At 40.2% G+C, this 22,608-nt stretch overlaps 1 protein-coding gene across 3 annotated transcripts in view; it reads right to left on the reverse strand.

The window, feature by feature from the left end:
• LOC115780183 (arf-GAP with coiled-coil, ANK repeat and PH domain-containing protein 3-like) overlaps window positions 1-22,299 on the reverse strand; it is a 56,233-nt gene extending 33,934 nt beyond the window's left edge. For all 3 annotated transcript variants that reach the window (XM_030729226.1, XM_030729229.1, XM_030729228.1), the window contains exon 1: window positions 22,107-22,299. In XM_030729226.1, the coding sequence (XP_030585086.1) occupies window positions 22,107-22,153 (47 nt within the window). In that variant the 5' untranslated portion in view covers window positions 22,154-22,299. The remainder of the gene's footprint in view (window positions 1-22,106) is intronic.
• Between the last annotated feature and the right edge of the window lie 309 nt (window positions 22,300-22,608).

Here is a 22,608-nt window from a genome sequence, read left to right on the forward strand (position 1 = left end):
TAGTGTGGCTTGTGATGCATCTGCATCTGCAGCGCCCGCTGTGACAGGCAAAGTGCCCTTGAGTAGCACACTGATCCCACAGGAGCTTTAAGCACTCTGTGGTCAGTCCTGCTCAATACAAACATATCTATCACAGCAACCCGTGCGCAGTTATTCAAGTCGTACATTTTCATATTAGTAAAAAACTGTCAGCGAGTCTATATCGTTTTACTTGTGCTGAATCATACCATAACATTCAAGACTGTTTCCTAGTTAAGATTTTTTTTTTTATTCTAATGAACTGTAAGTGATATCGTTAAAAATGCAAGAAAATATCAAATGAGGTCACTTGGAATATCTTTATTGCCCACACTAATGGAAATCATTGTGAGCAAAAGCAGGTGTTTTGTTTTGTTTTTTTTTGGGTGGGGACAGCAACAGCAGCCCATCCCTCATTTCTTTGTTCTTCCATGCTAAACCACATTCAGCTATTCACCAATCAATTTCAATCACATCACACAAACATTATCATATTCATTTTATCTACTGTGCTGTCACAGTCTTCTTTATAAATATTCCAAAATAAATTCCTGCTATAATTTTTGTCCACTACTGCATCGTTTTCCCTGATATCACTGTCTCCTTATTCTCTTTGTTTTGTTTGCGTATGCCTCCTTCTGTCCAACTGTCTGCTTCCAGTCTGCCTGTCTGTAACAGTCCTGTGATTGCTGATGGCACAAAGCTGAAGACAGTGCGTGCTTATTTATTTTTTTGTGTGTGCATAACTCTGTGTGCACGTATATAAAAGGATAAAGCAGAAATGAACTTAGCAAACTGTGTATTCATATGTATAAATCTCAAAAGCTGCAAATTTCATGGGGCAAACGTGTGTAAAGATCCATACAGTCAGACATGTCACAAAATACAGCACGATTCAGCACGCTGTGCCACTGAATGCTCAAACACGTGTTCAGAGTCAATTAAAAGAGCCTCCAGTCAATGATCCTCACACACTTTCCTAAACAGGCTGTCTTTTCACACCAACAACGAGCCGAGCCAAACACTACTATCTTATGTGTAGCAAACAAAGATGCCTTCACTGCTTCCCCATAAATCCCACCCCCTTCGCAACGCACAACAAACATCACACTCATTCCCTGAAAAAACATTTGACTGTGCCGACGGCTGTTCGGACAAAGAGACCAAACATGATGCTGACAAAAAGAACAAGCCTCGCTAGAGCTTCAGTTTAGCTGGATTACACATAATCTCATCCAGCTCTCTTAAAACAACAGTAACCAACATTCAAATACAATTTATTTAACATTAATTCTTTGGATTTATTTAACATTAATTCTTTGGTGGTCTCTTGCTGAGAGTGAGCTGAATAGACCGATACCGCTCTTGTGTCTGTATAGTGAATAAACCACCTCCTTAAATAATGAAAAACATGAAACAAGAAGAAATGGCTGTCTAGGGTCTTTCCAGAGGTAACAAATCAGTGTACACACATCTGTAAAGAACACAGGAGATTTTAAGAAATTACCCCTCCAAAAACTTCACACAACCCTCCGCCTGTCAACTACTACAAGTGGTAGTAGCAACGTTTAAAAAAAGTCACACTTTCCTTTAAAGCAAGATACTTTCCTTTTATTAATTAAATCAGTGTGATCGGTCACCATCTTTTCACCATTTGTCTAACCAGTATATCTTTCAACTTCTGGACAGCCTTTGTATTATTTGTGAGAAACACTGTCTTATAAAAAAAATAGTTGTTAATGGAGAAGAACAATGCTTCATGCAGTCATGAAACGCAACATAAGCATCACCACAAATTCACTCAGGCAGATAGTTTCTCTGCCTCCCACCAGCTGTCAGACCACCTCCATGCTGGCATCAATGAAAAAACATACACCCAAATATAATGTGTCTTTGTTATGATTATTCATAAGCAGTCATTCTGTACACCTCTCACTATAAACACACTGCATTTCCAAATGTTTCTACCGAAGCAGTCTGGGGATGTGGAAACGTCATTATCTCATTCCAGAGTGCATTCCAGCTGCAGGCCAGCAGGAAGTGTGCTGGAAAACCTCTTGTACTGAGTGTGAAGCAGACAGAAATCATTTTTCTCTAATGTCTTGTATCCATGACTCGTGCCTTTTCTGGGAAAATACAACATTTTCAAGAGGGGAGCGGATAAAACAGAGAAAACTGCGTTCCACAGGAAGCCACCCTGCTGAAAAATGCAGCCCCAGTTTCATCATCATGAAGTGACACTAATTGTTTCCACTGTTTCCACAAAATCTTAGAGCTGAGAGTTAGAAAGAGTACGTACTGCGATCTGCTCAACAAAACTACATTTCATATTTAAAGAAAGTACAGCTGTCTCCCTCGCTTCCACTCATCATAATATTTGTCCATACTGTGCATGAAAGTGGTGCTAAATTTCCCTCACATTCACCCTAACTCTTTCAGCAGGTTTCCCAGACAGAGATTAAGGCTAGTCCTAGAATAAAAGAAAAAATTAATGGAGACCTCCTTTATTGTTTATTGTCTATGATCAGGCTTAATCTATGTCTGCGAGACTGAGGCTTTATCACTAAAAGCGGTCTATGCCTGATCATCAGTCAGTTCTGTATTGTTGGCAGAGGAAGAAACAGTGCAGTCCAAAGTTGATGACATGCAATCTAGGTAAGCTACATTTATGGAAATGTAGCTGCAAGCATGACACATATGCAGCCCAACAAGATTTAAATCTCAGTTCCACACACCTATGTGCCCTTTGTCCAAGGGGAGGAGAGGTGTGGCCAGGGTGGAGTGGGGCATTTTGCTGCTAAACAATCGAGATCTTGAGCAAAGGTCTGATCATCCTCAATTCACACTCAAAAGAATGTGAACTCACAGATTCACTTCCCAGTTACTTCACATGACAGACCTTCTGCCGCTCATTCATCCCCCTGTAGTGTTCATTCATTTTCCCTTTACACTCCAGTCATTATTGAGAAGCTAAATAAATGTTTATTTTTAGCCTTGTTCTCTGCCTGCCCTATATTCTGTTACTGTGTATCTTACGTGTAAATTCCCTGCATGATGGGACATGCTAAACTACCAAGTCTTTTCAAAGTGTGGGGTTAAAGAAATACACAAGAGACAGAAGAAGACAGCTTCCAAGAAATTTAGATACAGCAGTCTAGGAAGTGTGGTATTTGAGTTGAAAAACTGCGACGGTACAGCTCTAAAAAAGAAAAAAGTAAAAAGACACAGCAGAGCTCCCAACACAGAGTGAAATCAGCAGGAAGCCAAAAAAAAAAAAAAAAAAAAAAAAGGACAGTATAACAGTAGGACTGCACATTTATCCAAATCTCTAACCACTTTAACCTTCACTGACCTCACAACAGGGTGTTAGCAGCGGGCGTCACGCACACAGATGCAGCTTACATGAGAAATGCAGAGGAGGAAGAAGACCCCTGAGGCTTATAAGCACTTTGTTCCCAGGGCTCTTTTGCTTCTATGCTTTTTACTTCCATCCCATCCAGAGCCAGCTCACAGAGTGGGATGACAGAGGGAGTAACAGACAGCAGAAATGGAGTCACACTTGAAGATAATATAGGAGTAGACAGATATTGGCTAGCCTCTTTAGGGAAGAATGTGCAAAAGACAGCAATAACCTGCATAGTGTCTTTTGTTCAGGCCACAGCCAAATATTTACATCTGTGCATCTATATGGGAGGGAATGAATGTGGGCAAAGTGTAATAAATGTTAGGATGTCTCATAAAGCCTCTTTTCTCAGACACACACAAAAACATTATTCAGTAGATAACACAGCTCTCCATTAGTCCCTGCAGAAAAACATGCGGTTCAGTTAGACCAGCATTCCTATAAAGGAACAGTTTTTAGCCTTTATTTCATAGGATAGTAGAGGGTGTAAGCATTAAAGCATGCTGGAATGGCACAGGGAGGACTCAAACCCAGGCACCTCCAGTAGGCTTACGGATCACCTGCTCAGCTACAACATTAAAACCACCTGTCTAATATAGCTTTCTGTTGCCAAAACACGCGAGTGAATTTTGAAAGTGCAGTTTTCTACTATAAAATATATTTTCACTGTACAGTTACAGCATCAATGGATATTATGATGCTGTGATGACTAACCAATGACTAACCAAGCTAGGTATTGCGTCGCAAAAAGAGAAACTAAGTCAGAATGAAAGTGAATGTTGCCCCTAAAGATATTTTAGCCTTTCACTGTAAAATAAAACAGGTGGAGTACATTAAGATGCAGTTAATGCAAGTTAATGCAAACATATGTAATGACTGATGAATGGCTTAAGGCAAAAAAAACTATTCAAACTTGTGCTATCAAGTTCACAGGGACTCTCAAAAGAAAAAAAAAAAAAAATCTGTCATGCCAAACTGTGCTCAACTGGTTTGTACAATATTTATATTCAACGGAAGAGGAAACAAAACACATGTTAACTGACAGATACAGAAAGGTTTACAGGTAAGCTAAATGTGCATTCCTTCATTGGGCTTTGTTAAACACAAAGATCCGCTGTTTTTGTTAAGCAGTGCAACAGATGATTCAGTTCTTTCTTGAAGAATGTTTGGCATTGATAAGGCTCGCCTTTTGTTTAACTCCTGAAATGCACGCACGCATGTTCATACGTATGTATGGATAAACCATGAATAGCACAAACGGCCTGTTTAAGGTCATACCAAAGCATGTGAACAGAATTTAAGTACAGACTTTAATTAGGCCACTCCAAAACCTTCATTTTGTTTCTTGTTTGTTATTTGACCCATTCAGAGGTGGGTCAGCTGGTGTGTTTTGGATCCTTGTCCTGTTGCACAACCCAACTGAGCTTGAGCTTCAGGGCACAAACTGATGGCCGCACATTCTCCTTCAGGATTTTCTGGTAGAGAGCAGAATTCATGATTCCATCAGTTACAGCAGTTCCTGAAGCAGCAAAGCAGCCCCAGACCATCACACTACCACCACCATGTTTGACTGCTGGTCTCATGTTCTTTTAATGAAATGCTGTGTTAGCATTAATCATATGTCAGATGTACTGTAACGGGACTCAAACCTTCCAAAAGGTTCAGCTTTTGTCTTATCAGTCCACACACTATTTTCCCAGAAGTCTTTGGGATCATTAAGATGAGCCTTTGTGTTCTTTTTTGGTCAGCAGGGGTTTCTCCTTAGAGCTCTCCCATGGATGCCATTTTTGTCCAGTCTCTTTCTTATTGTTGAATCATGAACACTGAACTTAACTGAGGCAAGTGAGGCCCGCAGTTCCTTAGATGTTGTTCTGGGTTCTTCTGTGACCTCCTGGATGAGTCATTGATGCGTTCTTGGAGTAATTTTGGTAGGCTGGCCAGGCTGGCTGCTCCGTGGAAAGTTCACCACGATTTGTACTGCAATTTGGCTCTCACTGTGGTTCACTGGAGTCCCAAAGCCTTAGAAATGACTTTGTAAGCCTTTCCAGACTGATAGATGTCAAAGACTTTGTTTCTTATCTGTTCTTGAGTTTCTTTAGATCGTGGCATGATGTGTTGCTTTTTGAGATCCACCAGCCTACTACCTTTGCCAGGTTCTATTTCAGTGATTCCTTGAGTCAACAGGTCTGGCAGCACTCAGGTTGTGTGTGGCTGGTGAAACTGAAGTACACTTTCAAGATATTTTGGTTTAAGCTGATATGTTTGTTTGTACTTATGCTATTTTTATTTATTTGACAGCTTGCAAGAAATTTAGAGACATCAACACAACATTCAGTGAGACATACAGTATTGGTCTCAGGCCTGAATCAAACTGGCTATAGCTCACTTGTACATCACGTCCTTCAAGCAGATATTTATGTTTTTGAAACTAGATCACCAGGTAAGGCTTGGTAAAAGCCCTGTGGGATAAAGCGGTGTGACAGTGCATGGTAATATCTGATCACATCTCGTTTCCCACACTGAACAGCTCTAAGTCAAGGTGTTTATTTATGGTTCTGTGTGCACGTGTGTGCGTTTTACTGAGAACATGTGTGAGAGAGAAGAGGTGCTGCTTTGAACCAGTTGTGCAAAAGAGGAAATAACTCAGTTTTGCACAAGAGACTGCTTCCCTGCTGTTATCTTTGGCAGCTCTATCCGAACATAAGCAGAATCAGGCTGCTGCTGACACCACAGTCAGATGTGCCAAAGAGGAAACAACCACAGATTTCGACTTTTATGCATCTAAGAATGGTCTGTCACTGCCAAACACCCCAAGAAGGTCAGTAATGATCATCTGACAATGTACGTCTCACTCACGCAAGTCGATCTAAATCGGGTCTGGTTTTAGTTTTCTGGCTTTCACTGCAGCATATTGATGAACTCTGCTTGGATATACAGGACTCCTGTTGTAGATTACTGTATCTTAATGTCATAAACTAAGATGTTGCTATCTGGCCACATCTGGTCCTCCTGCTTGCATTTTTCTTTATTCCTAAAAAACATCAGTTCAGTTAAAATCGAAGGATTACACTTGAGAGTCAGTCATCCCCACATTTTATGACCTTTGTGACACACTGGCCACTAATCCAGGATATATTATGCCTTTAAACCAATTTACGCTAGGATATCTTCCCGTTGGAGTTGGAGTGTACACAGATTAACTGTTATTTATGGCAAAAGTAACTGATTGATATATTTCTGCAGTTTGACTAGTTGCTGCTGTTCCATGCACGTGAATTATTGTTTGGCTATAATGTTATCTGATCAACTTTCAGGCTAATTTACTGTGAAACGATTCATCTGAGTTTTGTTTACATACTGAGATTTATTCATTTCTCACTTCGATCGAGCCATTCAGCAATCACTGATGACCTCAGTCTTGATAAAGTCATCAGCTGGTTTCACACATGCACTGCAAGGAGCTGCACGTGACAATGCAAACCTAAGACTTCAAATCAGATATTAAAATGTTGTTTAACCCTAGAATCTCACTTTCACAGGGGTGAAAATCCCCCGACAGCACTGTTCTAGGTTTAACCTGCACAAACCACACAAAGTGCACATGGTTGTCCTGTGCCTTGCCTCCTGCACTCTCGCCTAAACCAGGCTGAGATAGACCGTGCCTGCTGCAGAGATATCATTATCATGTGCTAACATGTGAGAAAGGGCTCCCTAAGAATATGAAACAACAGCTAAACTATCGTAAGCGCGCAGTTACCCACCGATTTTTGTCAGACATTCTGAAACTTGAATCTCAAAATCTCGAATGATCTGTCAACAAGCTGTTAAATAACTCTCTCAATCTCCCTTGCTCTACCTCTCTCACACGCACACAAACAAACAGTCCCTTATTTCTGTTTATGTGCGATGTAAAGATGGGAAAGGAATCTGCTGAAGGCGCAATGTAGACAAAGTAAGCTCTCAGACCAGCCAAATTTAGTTTGGGGTAAACATTTATACATCTAATGAACACTTAGTCCATTAAGCAATTTCTGTCACTGTAATTGTGAATGTCTAGTTTTTCTTTTTCACTCTGAATTACAGCCTTTTTCTCTGAAGAAAGCTACAGCAAAAAACATAAAACCAGGTTTTTATTTCTAATGCTGGGCTACTAAAGCATTATCCTTACTCAGACTACGATGGTGGTCAGGCAAACAAGATTACAACACCTAACATGACTGTGTTGCTAACAATCGCTGTTGTTGTGGAATAGAAGTCTGGCTGGATAGAAAAGTGAAGGGAAAGTCCAGGGGATGAGACAGAATGAAGAGACAGGTTTACATTAACACAAGGGGTGGTCTTATGCAAGAGCCTTGCTCATTGAGACAGCAAGAGAAACCAAGCAGGGACAGACAGCGTGGGTATGCAAGTGGAGTGTTGTGGTTTAGCTTATAAAGTGCTAGAAAATAACTATGTAATATGTTGTTAATGATACAGTAAATGCACACAATCTTCGGACACAGCTGGTAATTTCAGTTTAGATCTTAGTGATTTTAGAATTCATAAAGCAAATAAATGTTCATTAATTTACTAGAAACACAACACAACAATAATTTCAATTTAATTTTCTGTAGATGCAAAAAGCTAAAAAGTGACCTGGGAAAATAAAGACGTCACTAACTGAAACTGAATACTTTGTTTTCCCTCTAATCACTCCTAAATTACACAATCCTTCCCAGGAATGCTTCTTTGAATTCACAGTTATACACCAGTTTCCAGGAAATTATTAGGAAACTAAAGGGTTATTCAATGTTCCTGCGATTAAGATTTTAGTTAAAACCAAGCAAACAAAAGCCTACTTTATGGAAATGTAGTTGGCTTAATTGTAGCAATTATTCAAAGACTTGAAATGACTCAGTCATACAACTGTACAACCTCTGGGGTTGGCTCCAAAAGCCAGTCAGTCCCCACACACTGCTATATTACAGTAGAAATAAATGTTTAAACCTTGGTACATAATGTGGTTTTAGTCTCTCTGGCTAATTTTCCTTTGTGATAGCAGTACAGGAGGTGAATCTTTCATTCAATTTAAATTTTGAATTTTGCATGACCAGGGGTGTGCTGGCTTTCAGTGATGGGTGCCTAGCACTGACTTTACTGCTGAAAAATATTCAAGTCAGCTGTTCATTTGTTTTTTAATTAATTTTTGTTTTTGCTAGCCAAAGTTAGCATCTCATTTAATATTAATTTTAGTTACAAATTCATCTTCCTAACAAAAAAAAATTCCAACTCCACAAAAAAACAAGACAGCAACAGCCAAAACTCTCAGCTTCGAAACCTCAGTCCAAAAACCAATGACTGACGTCACAGTCGCTATGTCTCTCTTTTATATACAGTCTTTGCTGTTTACACACCCAGGTGATCGTAGCTTATCTGCTCCCTGGTTTGATGTAAGCATTTTGACTGCAGGAGGGGTGACATAACTTTTTATTAAATTCAGTTACATGACCGGCCTGAGTTACATCTCACAAAAAGTTAGAAGAATGCGCCGTATCTGTCAATTATTGAGCTGTTTAAATTAAGCTAAATTAGCTATTTTTGCTGTGTTATGTGGTTTCAAAAATTTGGGGAGAAAACTGTGCTTGGCTGCAGTGAAAATTGAGCCTTAACTCTGATCTGATTTACTACTCTCAAGTCCAAAGTAGACTGTAAGTTGCAGTCACCATGAAACCTCTGGTTACGCTTGTTTCATATAGAGCTGAACGTTAATCTTCCTGCTCTCTGGGCCAAATCTCTCTTACAGAACCTCCCCGTTCAGCTAGCTACATCTGTCTACTTTATGTGACATAGGCACACACGTTCAACATGTGATTCCCACCATATCTCTACACTCTCATACCAAAGCACTATATGATACGGTCTTCCTTGCTTCCTTCCTGCTCTAAGACATATTGCCGTTCAGCTGTTGTGATTTTTTTGTATGCAGTGGGCAATCCATCGAACAAATAGAAGGAAGCACTCTTTCTGTGACAGAGTGCATGTGTATGCGACTTTGTAGGGGTGGAATTTATGAATCCAAGAAACTGTGGGACTGCTGACATGGCAGATGGGAATGTTTTCATTTGGTTTCAGGGAATTCCACAGAGATCAGAGACACGGATGCAGGCTGAATAATGTAAAGATGGGAAACGTGAAAAGGGAATCCATCAGTGTCCAAGAGAGGCAACCAGTGTTCCTGTTTCTTTCCATGTCTCTCAAGACTGGCTTATCAATCGCACTCACGCTTTCAGCACTGCAGGGGTATGTGGATTCAGTGAGGATTGGGGCTGGTGGCCTGCCAAACACACGGCAAGCCAGTGTCAACAACCTGCTTAGGAACAATCAGTGATGCATGTCTCAACACACTGTAGCTGTGACTATGTGAATTGTGGTATTTACTAAAGACACCGAATGTTTGTATCAGTGGTCCAAAATTCTGACGCAAACTGGATCAGCTTGCTCCATTTGGTGCCACGTACAGCCACAGGCAAAAGGATTGTGGGCGGAGGAAGAGAGATTGAGCGCGAGAGAGAGACAGAGCTGAGTAAGACATAAGAGTAAACAGGAAGAACAAACAGCATATCAAAGTTTAAACTAATAACAGGATGCAAAAGAAAACTACTGTTCACAAAGCCAAATGTGCACAAATAAAACACAGGCAGAGAAAGTTGGGACAAATCTGAACCAGCTGCTCAAGTGGACCCAGATCTAAAAGAGAGACATGCACAAACACACCTTCTAGTTTGCATAGGATGATTGTGAGCCAGAGTGAACCGCGTGCCTATTTCAGTAGTCACCCCGGGGAAGCTGTATCCGACACTGCTGTCCACTTCCTGTCCCTGTCCAGCTCTGTCCTCTGTGTCTCTGGGAAATCTTAGGAATGTGTATTTTTATACATGCTTATGTGCCTGGAATTGTTGCCATTAATCTGTCTCTATTTTTTTTTCCCTTTCTTCTGGGTGCACTGAGTCCATTCCATCTCCTTTGGACCTCTATTCTCTCTCTACTACAAACATCCGCCCATCAGTCATCCCCCCTCTCCATTGAGTCATTGATCATACTTCCAGTCATGCTAAATTCCCGTCATCTAACTAGAACCAATTCAAAAATAGACTCAGGGAATCTACTGAAACTCAGTAGGTATTGCTGCTGCGGTGCTGTAACTGACTCATATCCACCCCCAACCCCCCACCCCCACATCTGCATTACCAATACAGGAGGCTGGAGGAAAAAGAAGGATAAAGAGGAAAAGAGGACAGCAAATCTGTACATGACAAACATGCGCAACTGCAACAACACGACTGATGGATGTTCAAACAAAGATTTCCCTCTCTCTCTTCCTTCCTGTCTTTTAACTGTCACTTAGCTGAACCAGTTGGGCCGTTTATTTATTGTTCGGCTCCACGACACCGGATAATTCCCACATTGTCTGTAGATGACAAATATGCACTTGTGGCTTAAATTTCTCTTCTTGCAGGAACGCAAGCATCAGTCATGCCAACGTCACAGGCGGCGATTTCTTTGACTAGCTATGATCCAGAATTACACACAGATAAATAACGGACGAATGATTGTGTCTCCTGGAACAGGCTCTTAAGATTTAGTGTGAGTCCCATCAACAGGATGTAAACATTAATGACCCCCCCCCCCCCCCCCCCCCCCCCCTACAATTTTAAGACAGTTTTTATGCTTCAAGTAGTTTGGCGACAAAATGTTGATTTGCAGCGTGAGAAACCATCGACTCGTTGACCCTTTGACCCTGCAGAGAAATAACCTTGTCATGTCACATTATGGTACCAGATTCTGCTTGGTGCAGCATGTTTTATAGCTATATCCATCTGTTCATACATGTACCATGCCCTTAGGTTTCATGTGCAGCTTTCTGTACAAAAGTCTGGCAACCACAGATGCATTCCAGATACTACACACCAGCGGTTGTGCTGGTTTCCCCTTTGAGCGATTTAATGACTTCCTGCATTGTGAACTTTCCATAGTTCAAACATGGCTTCCACTTACACCAAAAGTCAGTCTGCATGTTTGGCTAACAGTGGCAATAAAACAAAGAAATTAATTTAAAAAACTACCATAACACATAAAAGTAAACACCTGGGTTTTAAATCTGGAAAAGCCTTAAAAAAACAGCTCAAGTGAGACAAAATGTGTGTTTACACTGTGCAGGATGCCGAAGGATAGACAAACATTTCTTGCTGGAAAAACAACATGTAATACCAGCATGAAGAAAGAAACCCAGGAACAAGATGAAGGCAATTTACTTAATAGTTTTGATTTGAGTTTCAACAGGCCTTGGCAGCATTTGCTCAAACTCCCAACCAAATGTTGAGCTCAGTGGTACTGAATGATTACACAGAGAGGTTAGTCACAAAAAGCTGTGACACAGCGTGAAAGCTGTGAGAAGGTCTGATTCGTGCCACATTTTTCACTCTTCGAACTCACGACAGGAATTTAATCTCTTCGGACCCTCGACTCTCATGAGACCTGCACATCTGCCACGAACCGCAATCTGACTTTGGAGAAAGGATGTTTTCAAATGGTTCACGTACATTCATTTTAAAACAAAAACAACACCATTTTTCACATTGCCTGACGTCCCTGATTTAAGCTACATTTATTTTAGAGTGCATGCTGCTGCTGTTGATTGTCATGTCTTTAAATTAACTGCCTATTAGACTTCAGTCATTGCAAAACTGAAACCATCAAGTTATGGTTAAATGAGAATCCACTAAACCTCTCTCATGAATCACGACTTGCTCAATCATAACTGCCCAGGCTCTCATCTGGATAATTAATCTCTGGGCCAAAATAAACTTTAAGCTGCAGTCATGAAGCTGTGACTTTGACATGCATTATGTTCTAAAGGCAAAGAATTAATAATTACATTTTTTGGATTATGAGTTACAGAAAAGGCCTGTTTTTATGACCATCACATCCACTATACTGGAACTAAGATGCAGCTGAATCAGTGTGGGGGGGTTACACTAGTTGCTGGCTCTCTTTCTTGCTTAAATTACAGTTTGGAACACCTGCCAAATTTGTTTTTTGAGATTAGCGTTGGGCAGACATGAGAGACAGGAGGTAAAGATGTCATTTTGATGCTAAACTGGGCTCATTTTAGGAGAAGTACGCTGGACAAAGAGAAGATCGTAATTTGATCTTTTCGTTCTCCTGATAAGTGTGTGCATAGTTGAACTGTATGTTTAGTATGGGTGGGGGAAAGAAATTGATACAGCATAATATTGCAATATTTCCCATGGCAATATTGTCTCAATACAGGGACACCAAATATTGATATTTTATTAAATAAATTCAAATCCTCTGCAAATACTATGAACAAGAGGGATCATCACCACCATCCTGAGATAATGTTACATTAAATCAGCTCAACTGAAAACCATCCAACACTGGACACACAAAGCTTGACAAAGTAGCCTCCTAATTCAGAGCAAGCTACTTGCTCAGTCACACAAGTTAAAAAAAGGACGGCAAGGTTTTAGTGACAGTTTTTGGTATGCTTGACGATCACATTTTGCAGCAAAAAAATAACTGAAATGAGATAACTTTATCTTATTGGATAAACAGATAAAGGTTAACTTTGAGGACATAATTTGCTGTTGAAAAAAGCTGATAAATCACAGCATATGGTACTGCAATACTCAGCATATTGCAAAATGTTAATAATCGCAATAATATCGTACTGAGAGTGAAGTATTGTGATAATATCATATCGTGGTGTGCCTGTTGATTCTGACCTCTAATGTTTAGTGTGAACTAAAATTACCACTCTTTACCTTTCTTGTTTTTAATGTTGAATATTCCCGACTGCACTGTGGTTAAAGCATCCTCCTGTGGAGCATACATCAACTTGGCCTTGCCAACCTTGGGGATGGGTCTTAAAATGACACTGGGCCAGTGTCATGGATTTAAAAAAAAAAACACTGTACAGGTAAATTATTATTATTATTTTTTTAAAAAAAAAGCCTTTTCAATGGAACATAAGCACACTCCATGACCGACCCACGGCTCACAAGTCCTTTGAACTGCAGTCTGACAAAAACTGTGCCAAACCCATTTCTGTAACGCTTTATCCCGCACACTACGGAAAGGAAAACTGTATTGAGGTTCTCAGGGTATGAGCCTGATAGTGTGTGAGCTTTAACATGGTCTGTAGGCTATCCAGCTGATTTAATCAGCGAGTGTGTTTACTGATAATCCTATTTCATATAAGTCCCCTGGCAACACGTGCGTGCTGTGGATTCACTGGATGTGTCCACGTGCGGGGCTGATGTTCCCATAAACATGTCTAACTTCTGTGTGCTTGGCACGGTGGCAGAAAGAGAAATATAATGATATGATTCGCCAACATGCTGGCAAGCAGGCAGACACACACGTGTGACACAAATGCAAATCAGTTAAGAACAATGAAAACCACACAGTACAGACTCCATTATAATACCTATCATTATCACTACTCATTTGCTTCCTTTAATGTTCTTCTAAAACAAAGAATTGGAGCCTGCACATTTGTAAACACCAAGACTCATGTAAAAGGAAAAGCAAGCAGGAATACCAGATTTGTGAGCAGAGCAGCAGCTGCGATCTGTGCACAGTATGTTTCCAAGCAAACAAAGTGCTGTGTCAGCAGAAACGTTGCTTGTAAGCTCTGATGTCAAAAACTCTTTTCCTAAAAAACGAAGTGTTACTGGCTACAATATTTCTGGACACAGCAAACATCTGCATGTGAGCCTCTCATTCTGTATATTGCAATTTTCTCTGCATTAGATCACATGATATGTGATGGCATATTTCTTTAATTTTTGAAAGCAGTGTGCTCTTTTTATCTGGAGTCACGCAGGAGCATCTATTCCAGGCACACATTGCCTTCTTTGTTCACTTGATGTCTAAATGGAATATTGTAATTCATTATTATCAGGTTGTCCTAAAAGCGTCCTGAAAAGCCTTCAGCTGATCCAAAATGCTGCAGAGAGAGTACTGACAGGGACTAGAAAGAGAGAGCATATTTCTTCCATATTGGCTCCTCTTCATTGGCTCCCTGTTAAATCCAGAATTCAATGGAACTTCTATGCAATAAAAAGAGCACTTAATATCACTGTTAGAGGGTTAGACAACACATTGATGCCATGCTGCCACAAAAACATACCACAACTGCAATGCTTTAAAATTGTAATCACAGATTTTGAAGCTTCTGACATGACCGACTTGTTTTCTGCAGTTTACTGTCGGAGTGTTCCTCTTACCTTACACACCCACGGGGTGATAAAATATTCATGTAAACTCACAGGGGTTACGAGATTTTTTTATGGTCCCAGTCAGTCTGCATTGTTTTGGGGTTTTTTTTGTAATACTTTCAGGTTTACAAGAGTTTAATAGGTCAATTTACAGTTAAGTGATTTCTTTCTGGAGAAGGGTTACTTATCTAATCACTAACATCATTAGGAGTCTATGAAAAAACAGATCACCAGAGCACTGTCTGCTTGATCTTCAACCTGCTGTGGTCTAACTTTTCAGACCAGAAGAAAGTATCAGCAAAGCTTAAACTAACTCAAAACAAACAGACCTTTTACATTTTCTGGGCTAATCAAATATTCAAAATGTTATATTGAAACTCAAATGCTTAAATTCATTAGTCTGGGCAACAGTGTCGAATATCTGCAGTTATACAGTATCAATCAAAAGTTTGGACACACCCACATATATATATATATATATATATATATATATATATATATATATATATATATATATATATATATATATATATATATATATATATATATAGCTGATAGTTACCATAAATATCTGATCAGCCAGTCACATGATGATTTAAGTAAGCATGCATGGTTACAAGTATAATCTTCTTTTTGTAAAATATGCGGTGCAAATTGCGATAAAGGGTTATTTTGAAGGGAAAAAATGTAACATTGATCCTGTTCATATGCAGGCTATTGTCCAGAATCCTCCATCGTTGTGATCGTTGTGTGCTTCCAGAGCAGCCGCTAAATTCTCCAAGTTGACCCTGAAGACAAGTGGAGAAGGTCTGCCATCACTTCAAGATGTCCGCTAATAATACAGCTGAAACACTCTGTTTACTGTCTTTTGCATCTCAGGCTGCCATTTTTCCTTTTCCTTCTCTCTTCCTGGAAGTTAGTTCTGTTTACTCTTATAAGCACCACCACGGAAAGTCATCAAGTAGTGACTCTGAGTCAAATTGAGTCCATGCATGTTCCATACGAACACTGATTTTTGGATGCAGCGTATTCATTATTTGTCACAACTTATTGCTGTACCGATATTCTTTCACTCCTTTATCACAGTGGCACATTTATTATATAATGAAACCGATGTTCAGATTGAAGACCCACCACGGGGATATTAAAAATGCATAAATACCCCACATGTGAGACTAAGTCCAGCATTAGTAAATTCTGTGACCTTCCTATACCTTGAAAGGCAAAACAACCATCTTGGATGGCAAATCCCTTAAGATTATAGCTGCAAGAGATTTGGTCGCAAACAGTGTAAACACTGCTGGAAAATATAAAAGACAAGCAGAGCAACTTTGTTAAATTTGTCTTAAAAAACAGCTTTACTAACATTTTAATATGAAGTGAGAATATCTGTATAACAGGACAGTGTCCCAGGCCAGCCTGGCTGTTTCCTCTCTGCCTGTGCACATCTCCTACGTGCACAGATGCATTAGAGAAAGTGTTTGGGAACAAATGTCTTGACATTGGCTACTTAATGCAAGTGGTCTGGAATCTTTTTAAACATTTTGCCAAGAACTCGTCATTGTAGAGAGGCTTTATAATCTGGTGGTTCAAACGGTCACGGTGACTCTAAAATGTGATTTTTCCAAGATAAGTTACAGGCAGGCAGACCCGGTCATTCTGGGTGTACGGTTAAAAACAGGTACCAGCCTGGGACATTTTCCAGGCAACACCACATTTGCAAATGTGCAGTTTATCACTGTCAACCTACTTTGGCAACAAGTAATCTTATTCAGCACTTTAACACATTTTCTCATCTACTCTGGAAATCTGAATCTGGGCTGTTGGTCACCATGTGACGGTCATCTCTGCAAATAATTCAGCTGTGCTCTCTCTGCCGGCACACCTGCCTGCTGGCACACCCTGCAGACAGGAAGGTATTGTTTACGCCTGTCAAAGCCTACTGGTCGCTCTTGGCAACAGAAGAGCTATTTTTCCGCCTCTGACTAGCAAAGACAGCATGATGCATATTTACACATTTCACAGGCTCCTAACAATAGGAACCCATTATCTCAAATACACAGCAATGTTAAGATGTGTAAAAAAACAAAAAAAAGGGAGGATTAGAGGTGATGGTGATGCAGGTAGGGAATAAAAATCCAGACTGTTAAAGAAACCAGGCCACCAGACAGACAGCTAGAGCATCAAAAAGCACTTTAATCTGCCAATAAATGGAGGCATGCTTTTAAAAAATTGTAGAAAATCACATAAGAACTGAAAGCCTCTTTTTATACAGACACATCAAATCTTTTATCAAATCCACTTCACCATAAGGTTATATAAACCTGAGATATTTTTGAAACTCCACAATTTAACAATTTATTATCATGTGGACTCTCTCTATCGAGATTTGCAGTAAAATTCACTTCAAAACAAGAATCCTCTGAACTCTTAAAGGCCAGATATCTAATAACTTATTAGTGATGGAACTTAAAATAAACACCCATGCCCTTTTTTCAGACTGTCTCTATTGTACACTTTAAAGTTTTAACCTCTTATTTACTATCCATGCTTTCTCTGCATGTAACAATAGCAAGGTAAAGAGCAAGTAAAGATCTGACAGGAGTAACGGCAGAGCCAAGCAGGACTAAGGCTGAAAAACAAAGCCACTGTGAAAGCACCAAAAACTGCCACTGAGAGCTGAAGCTGGCTCCAAAAGTAAGTCTGTAGACTCCAATACCAAAATTACCAACTTCAGAGCAGAAATAAATAAACCTGTTCACAGCCTGGTACAAAAAAAAAAAAATGCATTTGTCTCTTTGGGTAATTTGCCAGTCTTTATGATTTTGGTGCCTGTTGGATCATTTTTTAATGCAGCTATCAGAAAACCAATTTGGCTCAGCGTGCAATCAATTTAACTAAAAGATGGTCTGAAAAGTCTGTGCTCCAGTATTGCTAACCAGCGCAAATTAGCCGTGTGTGTGTGTCATAAATCAAAAGTCTGTGGATGCACTTTGTTCACCAAGCTGTCTAGTGTTATCCACAGACTATAAGTATTAACTGATGAAACTCAACCCCCTCATCTCAATATGGCTCCAAAATACCAAGATGTCAATTGGCGTAATGCCAAACTCAAGGCTTTGAAAGAATACTCCACAAACCAAAGGCTAACTCTTATATCCAGTCTACGGGTGGAGCTGGCCAAACAAAGATGTGCCAGCCCGTGAGAAATCATCACCGAAATTAAGTTCTGAACATCCAGCGGTGCTGCTGAAATATGGTTACAAATGTGTGCAACTCTTCTCGACAACACATTGTGACATGCAGCTACCTGAAAGCTGAAGAGAGTATTTAAATATGAGGTAAACTGGCACACAGGTTTTGTAACATTAAGCACAGACATGAAGGTCTATAGCACAAGCCCTCCAGTCTTATGGGAAAAATATTATCCACTGATGATAAGTATACATGGCCACTATTTTTAGCCTAAACATTTTATGGAGAATTTTTTTTTTCTTGAAAATGCTCTGTTATTTATTTAAAAAAATTTTTTTTTTTTAGCAGAACAGCTTCGACAAGGTTTCAGGTTATAATACTGTTTCAGTTTGTGTGACACATTTGCAAAAGAAGATCTCGATCTGCTGTGTCCACTTTTCAAACGCTGTTGACTCACTCACTCAACCTGTCTGGACAGCTTGATGCTGAGTACACGTTGTGGGTGGGATGAAAGGCAAACCGAGGGCGGCAAGCAGGTGCAGTCGCTTCTGAACACACAATGGCCTAAAATGTCCATTGCTGGAGTCAACAAACACTATTCCATATTTCATGTTCTCATTTTGATTTTTTATTAACACATGACACAGACAGACCTACTGTGGGCTTGCTGTTATCACTAAATGGGCTTTGACACTGGATTATGGCATGCAACTGTCATTCTACTGTAATAAATTCAAGTACACTACTAATTACCTGACTTTTTTGTTTGTTTTTCTCTTAGACACTTCTTTAACATCTTGTTCAGCTGAATGAAATGAAACGGTTCTGTTGGAGGTTTCTTCTTGTTAAAAGGGAGTTTTTCCTTCCCACTGTCGCCAAGTGCTTCCTCATAGGGGGTCATTTTGACTGTTGGGTTTTCTCTGTAATTATTGTGGGGTGTTTACCTTACAATATAAAGCGCCTTGAGGCAACTGTTTGTTGTGATTTGACATGATAGAAATAAAATTGAATTGAATTGAAAGAAAATGAAGAAAAATTCTCTTTTTCCTGAAATTCTAAATGACGTCTTTCACAGCACCCACTCTCCTCGTCCATTCTTAAATTTCCTGTCCTCCTTTCTCCCAGCTGTCTCACTTATAGCAGCTGTTGCTAGGCAACAGCTAACACCCACCCATATGAATATTAATACTTATATCACAACAATACAGTCAGAATGGTCAATTGACGGGCTAAATATATGCTGTAAAAAGACAGGATAATGCATCCTTTTATGATTGAATATGTAAAGCAATTAAAATAAATTTCCACTTAGTTTGTGATGATGATTTTTGTCATTTGTGTTTGGAAACATTTAGGTTTATGTCACTCAGTTTTAGTAACAATGAAGACACTGCCTATAACTTGTACCTCAAACACAGCCCTGTTGGCTGAACCAAATGAAACCATAACCAAGATGATGCTTATCACCTGTAGCAGGTTCCAAATTGTCCATTAAGCTGGAATCGCACACCTCTAAGCTTATCGAAGCTTATCTGCTTTTTTCAGTGCTGGCATGTTTTTCCAAATGTTCCACACTGCAATGCAATGACAACGAACTCTTGGCGACTGGGCTTCTGCACACCTGAGTCACATGTAGACCTTTTTCCTATTCTTTTTCTCTGACTCAGAGATAATAAATCTATTGCACTGACACTGAAAACCAGTGTAGGCTTGCATTTTTATCAGCCAATAAAAGAATCAATAGTGGTATAGTGGCATTAAAAAAAATCTTATTAATATCTTTCCCAAGTGTAGACGATCCAAACACTGAAGCAAAGGCAACAAACATCTGACGGGGCTGTGCCTCCAGGAAATCTGATTCAAACCACTCACCAACAACAACTATAGATAGATATACACACGACACACACTCGCAGGCTTTGTTAAAAAAAATGAATAGAGCAGGTGAATAAGAGGCAGGGCATAGGTGATGAGTTCAGTATACAGAAAGAGGCTGAACAAAAAATGCGTGTTACAAATACACCGGCAGGCATACCTTTAAAAATTCCTTCACGCAGTGATGCTTACACAGAGACATCACGGGCACAAGTTAAGACCTGCAGTGAGCGGGTGTGTGTGAGCTGTTTTAGCCTTATGTGCGGGAAGTTTGACAGGATTGCTCTGTTTCTACAGTATGACACAACAAGGAGGGGAAAACACAGCTGGATCAAAACACACTTCAATATAATAAAAAATTCTACCATCTTTAACTGCCTAGCTTAGTCATACATCACTGACAACGCCACCATTTTTTGAGATTAAATGTTCATCTAGAAACATACCAGTCTTTACGATTAAGTTATTGCACAATCATAGACAGACACACACACACCCACACACACACACACACACACACACTATTTTCAAAACTTCCTACAGCAAGGCAGCCTCACCCTTAACAGTCAACAATGTCCACAAGATGGGTGCCTCTCACCTCACGGCAGTCACTCTCACTTTCACTGTTAGTTTTGTCACATGAATTTGCCCTTTGGGCACTGCTGCCTTTTTCCAGTAGTTCTTCCAGTATCTATAGATTGGATCAACATTATATAAAACTGTGCTCTGGCTGCAATCAATCTATGGGTTCTTCATGTGTGACTTAACCATGTTGACTCCTGCTAAAATATTCCCATTAAACGGATAATGTGAACACAGACATGAAAAAAAAGTATCTTACGTGCCAAACTGTCAACATGATCATGATCCCAATCTCCTTCCTCATAATAATAGCATTACACATTATTCACGTCCTATGATCTAAGGAAACTGCAGGAGTGGAACTCTTCCAGATATTACTCTTCATGTAAGAGCATGGGAAAGTGAACTGGGAGAGAAAAGGGGAAGTGTCTGAGTATGCTCTGCTTCTCTTTCTCTTCCTGGCCTTCTGTCTCAGTCATCTATCATCACCGATGTGGGATTTATAGAGCCAGTCAGATGTCCGTCTCCCCTCACTCTCTTTCTTACATTTCCCTGTTTGCCTGTTCATTTGATTTACTATCTGTTATTCTGGGGACATATACAACACTGAACAAACCGGATGAGCTGTCTGCAAGAGAGACACAGGGGGAAGAGCAAGAGGGAAGCAACAAAATGACAAACAGAGAACAGTGAGTAAACAGGCAAAAGATGCTGACACAGAGATGACTTCATAACCAATGCATTGCATTTCTTTGTCTACAAACAAAAGAAATGAGGATTTTGCTCCTTTGAGTAAAACCACTCAGTAGAAGGCATGACTGCAGCTCATGTAACTGGCATATTTAACTGGGGATTCCTGGCCTACATGTTGCTAGAATTTATTCTGCCCCCCCCCCCCCCCCCCCCCCCCCCCCCAACTGGCCTGTGCAGGAGTGCAGCCAGACTGGCACGTGGACCTAGTGAGGCTACAAACCTCCAGCGGACAGGCACAGATGGCTTTGTGCCCAGGAAACAAACTCCCTTCTTGCAGAGAGTGTGTACTCCACTCCCTGCTGCTTCTTTGCAAGCCTGGCCACTATTGTTGGTGCTGCTGCAGCTGCTGCAAGGGTATCTCCTCTCCAGTGTGCAAATAGACACACACTGGGAGACTGCAGGCGCTCCTGTATGACCAAATAAAAACTGCACCCAAACTGTACTCCTGAGATCTCCTTATATATGTCTTCAAAATGGATGAGTGACCCTTATAAGAAGGTTAAAAGAAGACATGATGTAATCACTAGAAAACCACTTGTAATTTTACATTCAGGCAATATGGATCCTCATTGTGCGTGGCAGTGAGTGTCCCTCCTCTCATATGCACTGAGCTGATTCACAACCCACATTTAAAAAAAAAAAAAAAAATCACACCATTACAGAGAAACCACTAACAAGTGTTCCACCGCATGTACCACACTGCAGATCTTCATAACCAAACAACTGGTGTGATACGAAAATTACAAACAATGAATAAAAATGCCAGAAAGACAAAAATGGATAGAGAATATCATCCTGCTTTTTCAACAAGCCGCATTCTTTCATTTTACCCTGTTGATACCCCCCCTTACATTCCGCATGAGCGAGGCGTGCTACCCCTCTCTATTTAAAAAAAAATAATAATTTAAAAAAATTAAAAATTAAAATCTTGGAGCCTAAACCAAGGTGTGCCATTTTTGCGCACCGCTGTGATGTGCCTGAGAGGGGACCAGCCTTACCTGAATCGGGGTGAATCTTTAATACATTCTTCAAAGTCCACAGTCATTTTGGCGTTTTCTCGTTAATTCCCACGTCAGTCTGCTAATGTCATTGCCGCCCAGCGGGATGCAGATTTAACTGTGAGGATGGTGACTGGTATCCCCTTGACGCGCGGCAGTCTGTCGCCCCTCTCCTGGTGGCACGGTGACACAAAATGCGAGTGAGCGGCAGGCAGATTACTACTACACTACCGCCGCTGCTGCCCAGACAGGCGGGAGGCGTAGCTGCACTGTGGAGACTGAGAAAGGAGAGAAGACCGCCGAGCAGACACAACCTGCCGTAACAATCCTGTTGGAGCAGAAGGAATCATGGGAAAGAGATAGATAGATAGATAGATAGATAGATAGATAGATAGATAGATAGATAGATAGATAGATAGATAGATAGATAGATAGATAGATAGATAGATAGATAGATAGATAGATAGATAGATAGATAGATAGATAGATAGATAGATAGATA

Source organism: Archocentrus centrarchus, chromosome 5, assembly GCF_007364275.1.
Source record: "Archocentrus centrarchus isolate MPI-CPG fArcCen1 chromosome 5, fArcCen1, whole genome shotgun sequence".
NCBI classification, from domain to species: Eukaryota; Metazoa; Chordata; class Actinopteri; order Cichliformes; family Cichlidae; genus Archocentrus; species Archocentrus centrarchus.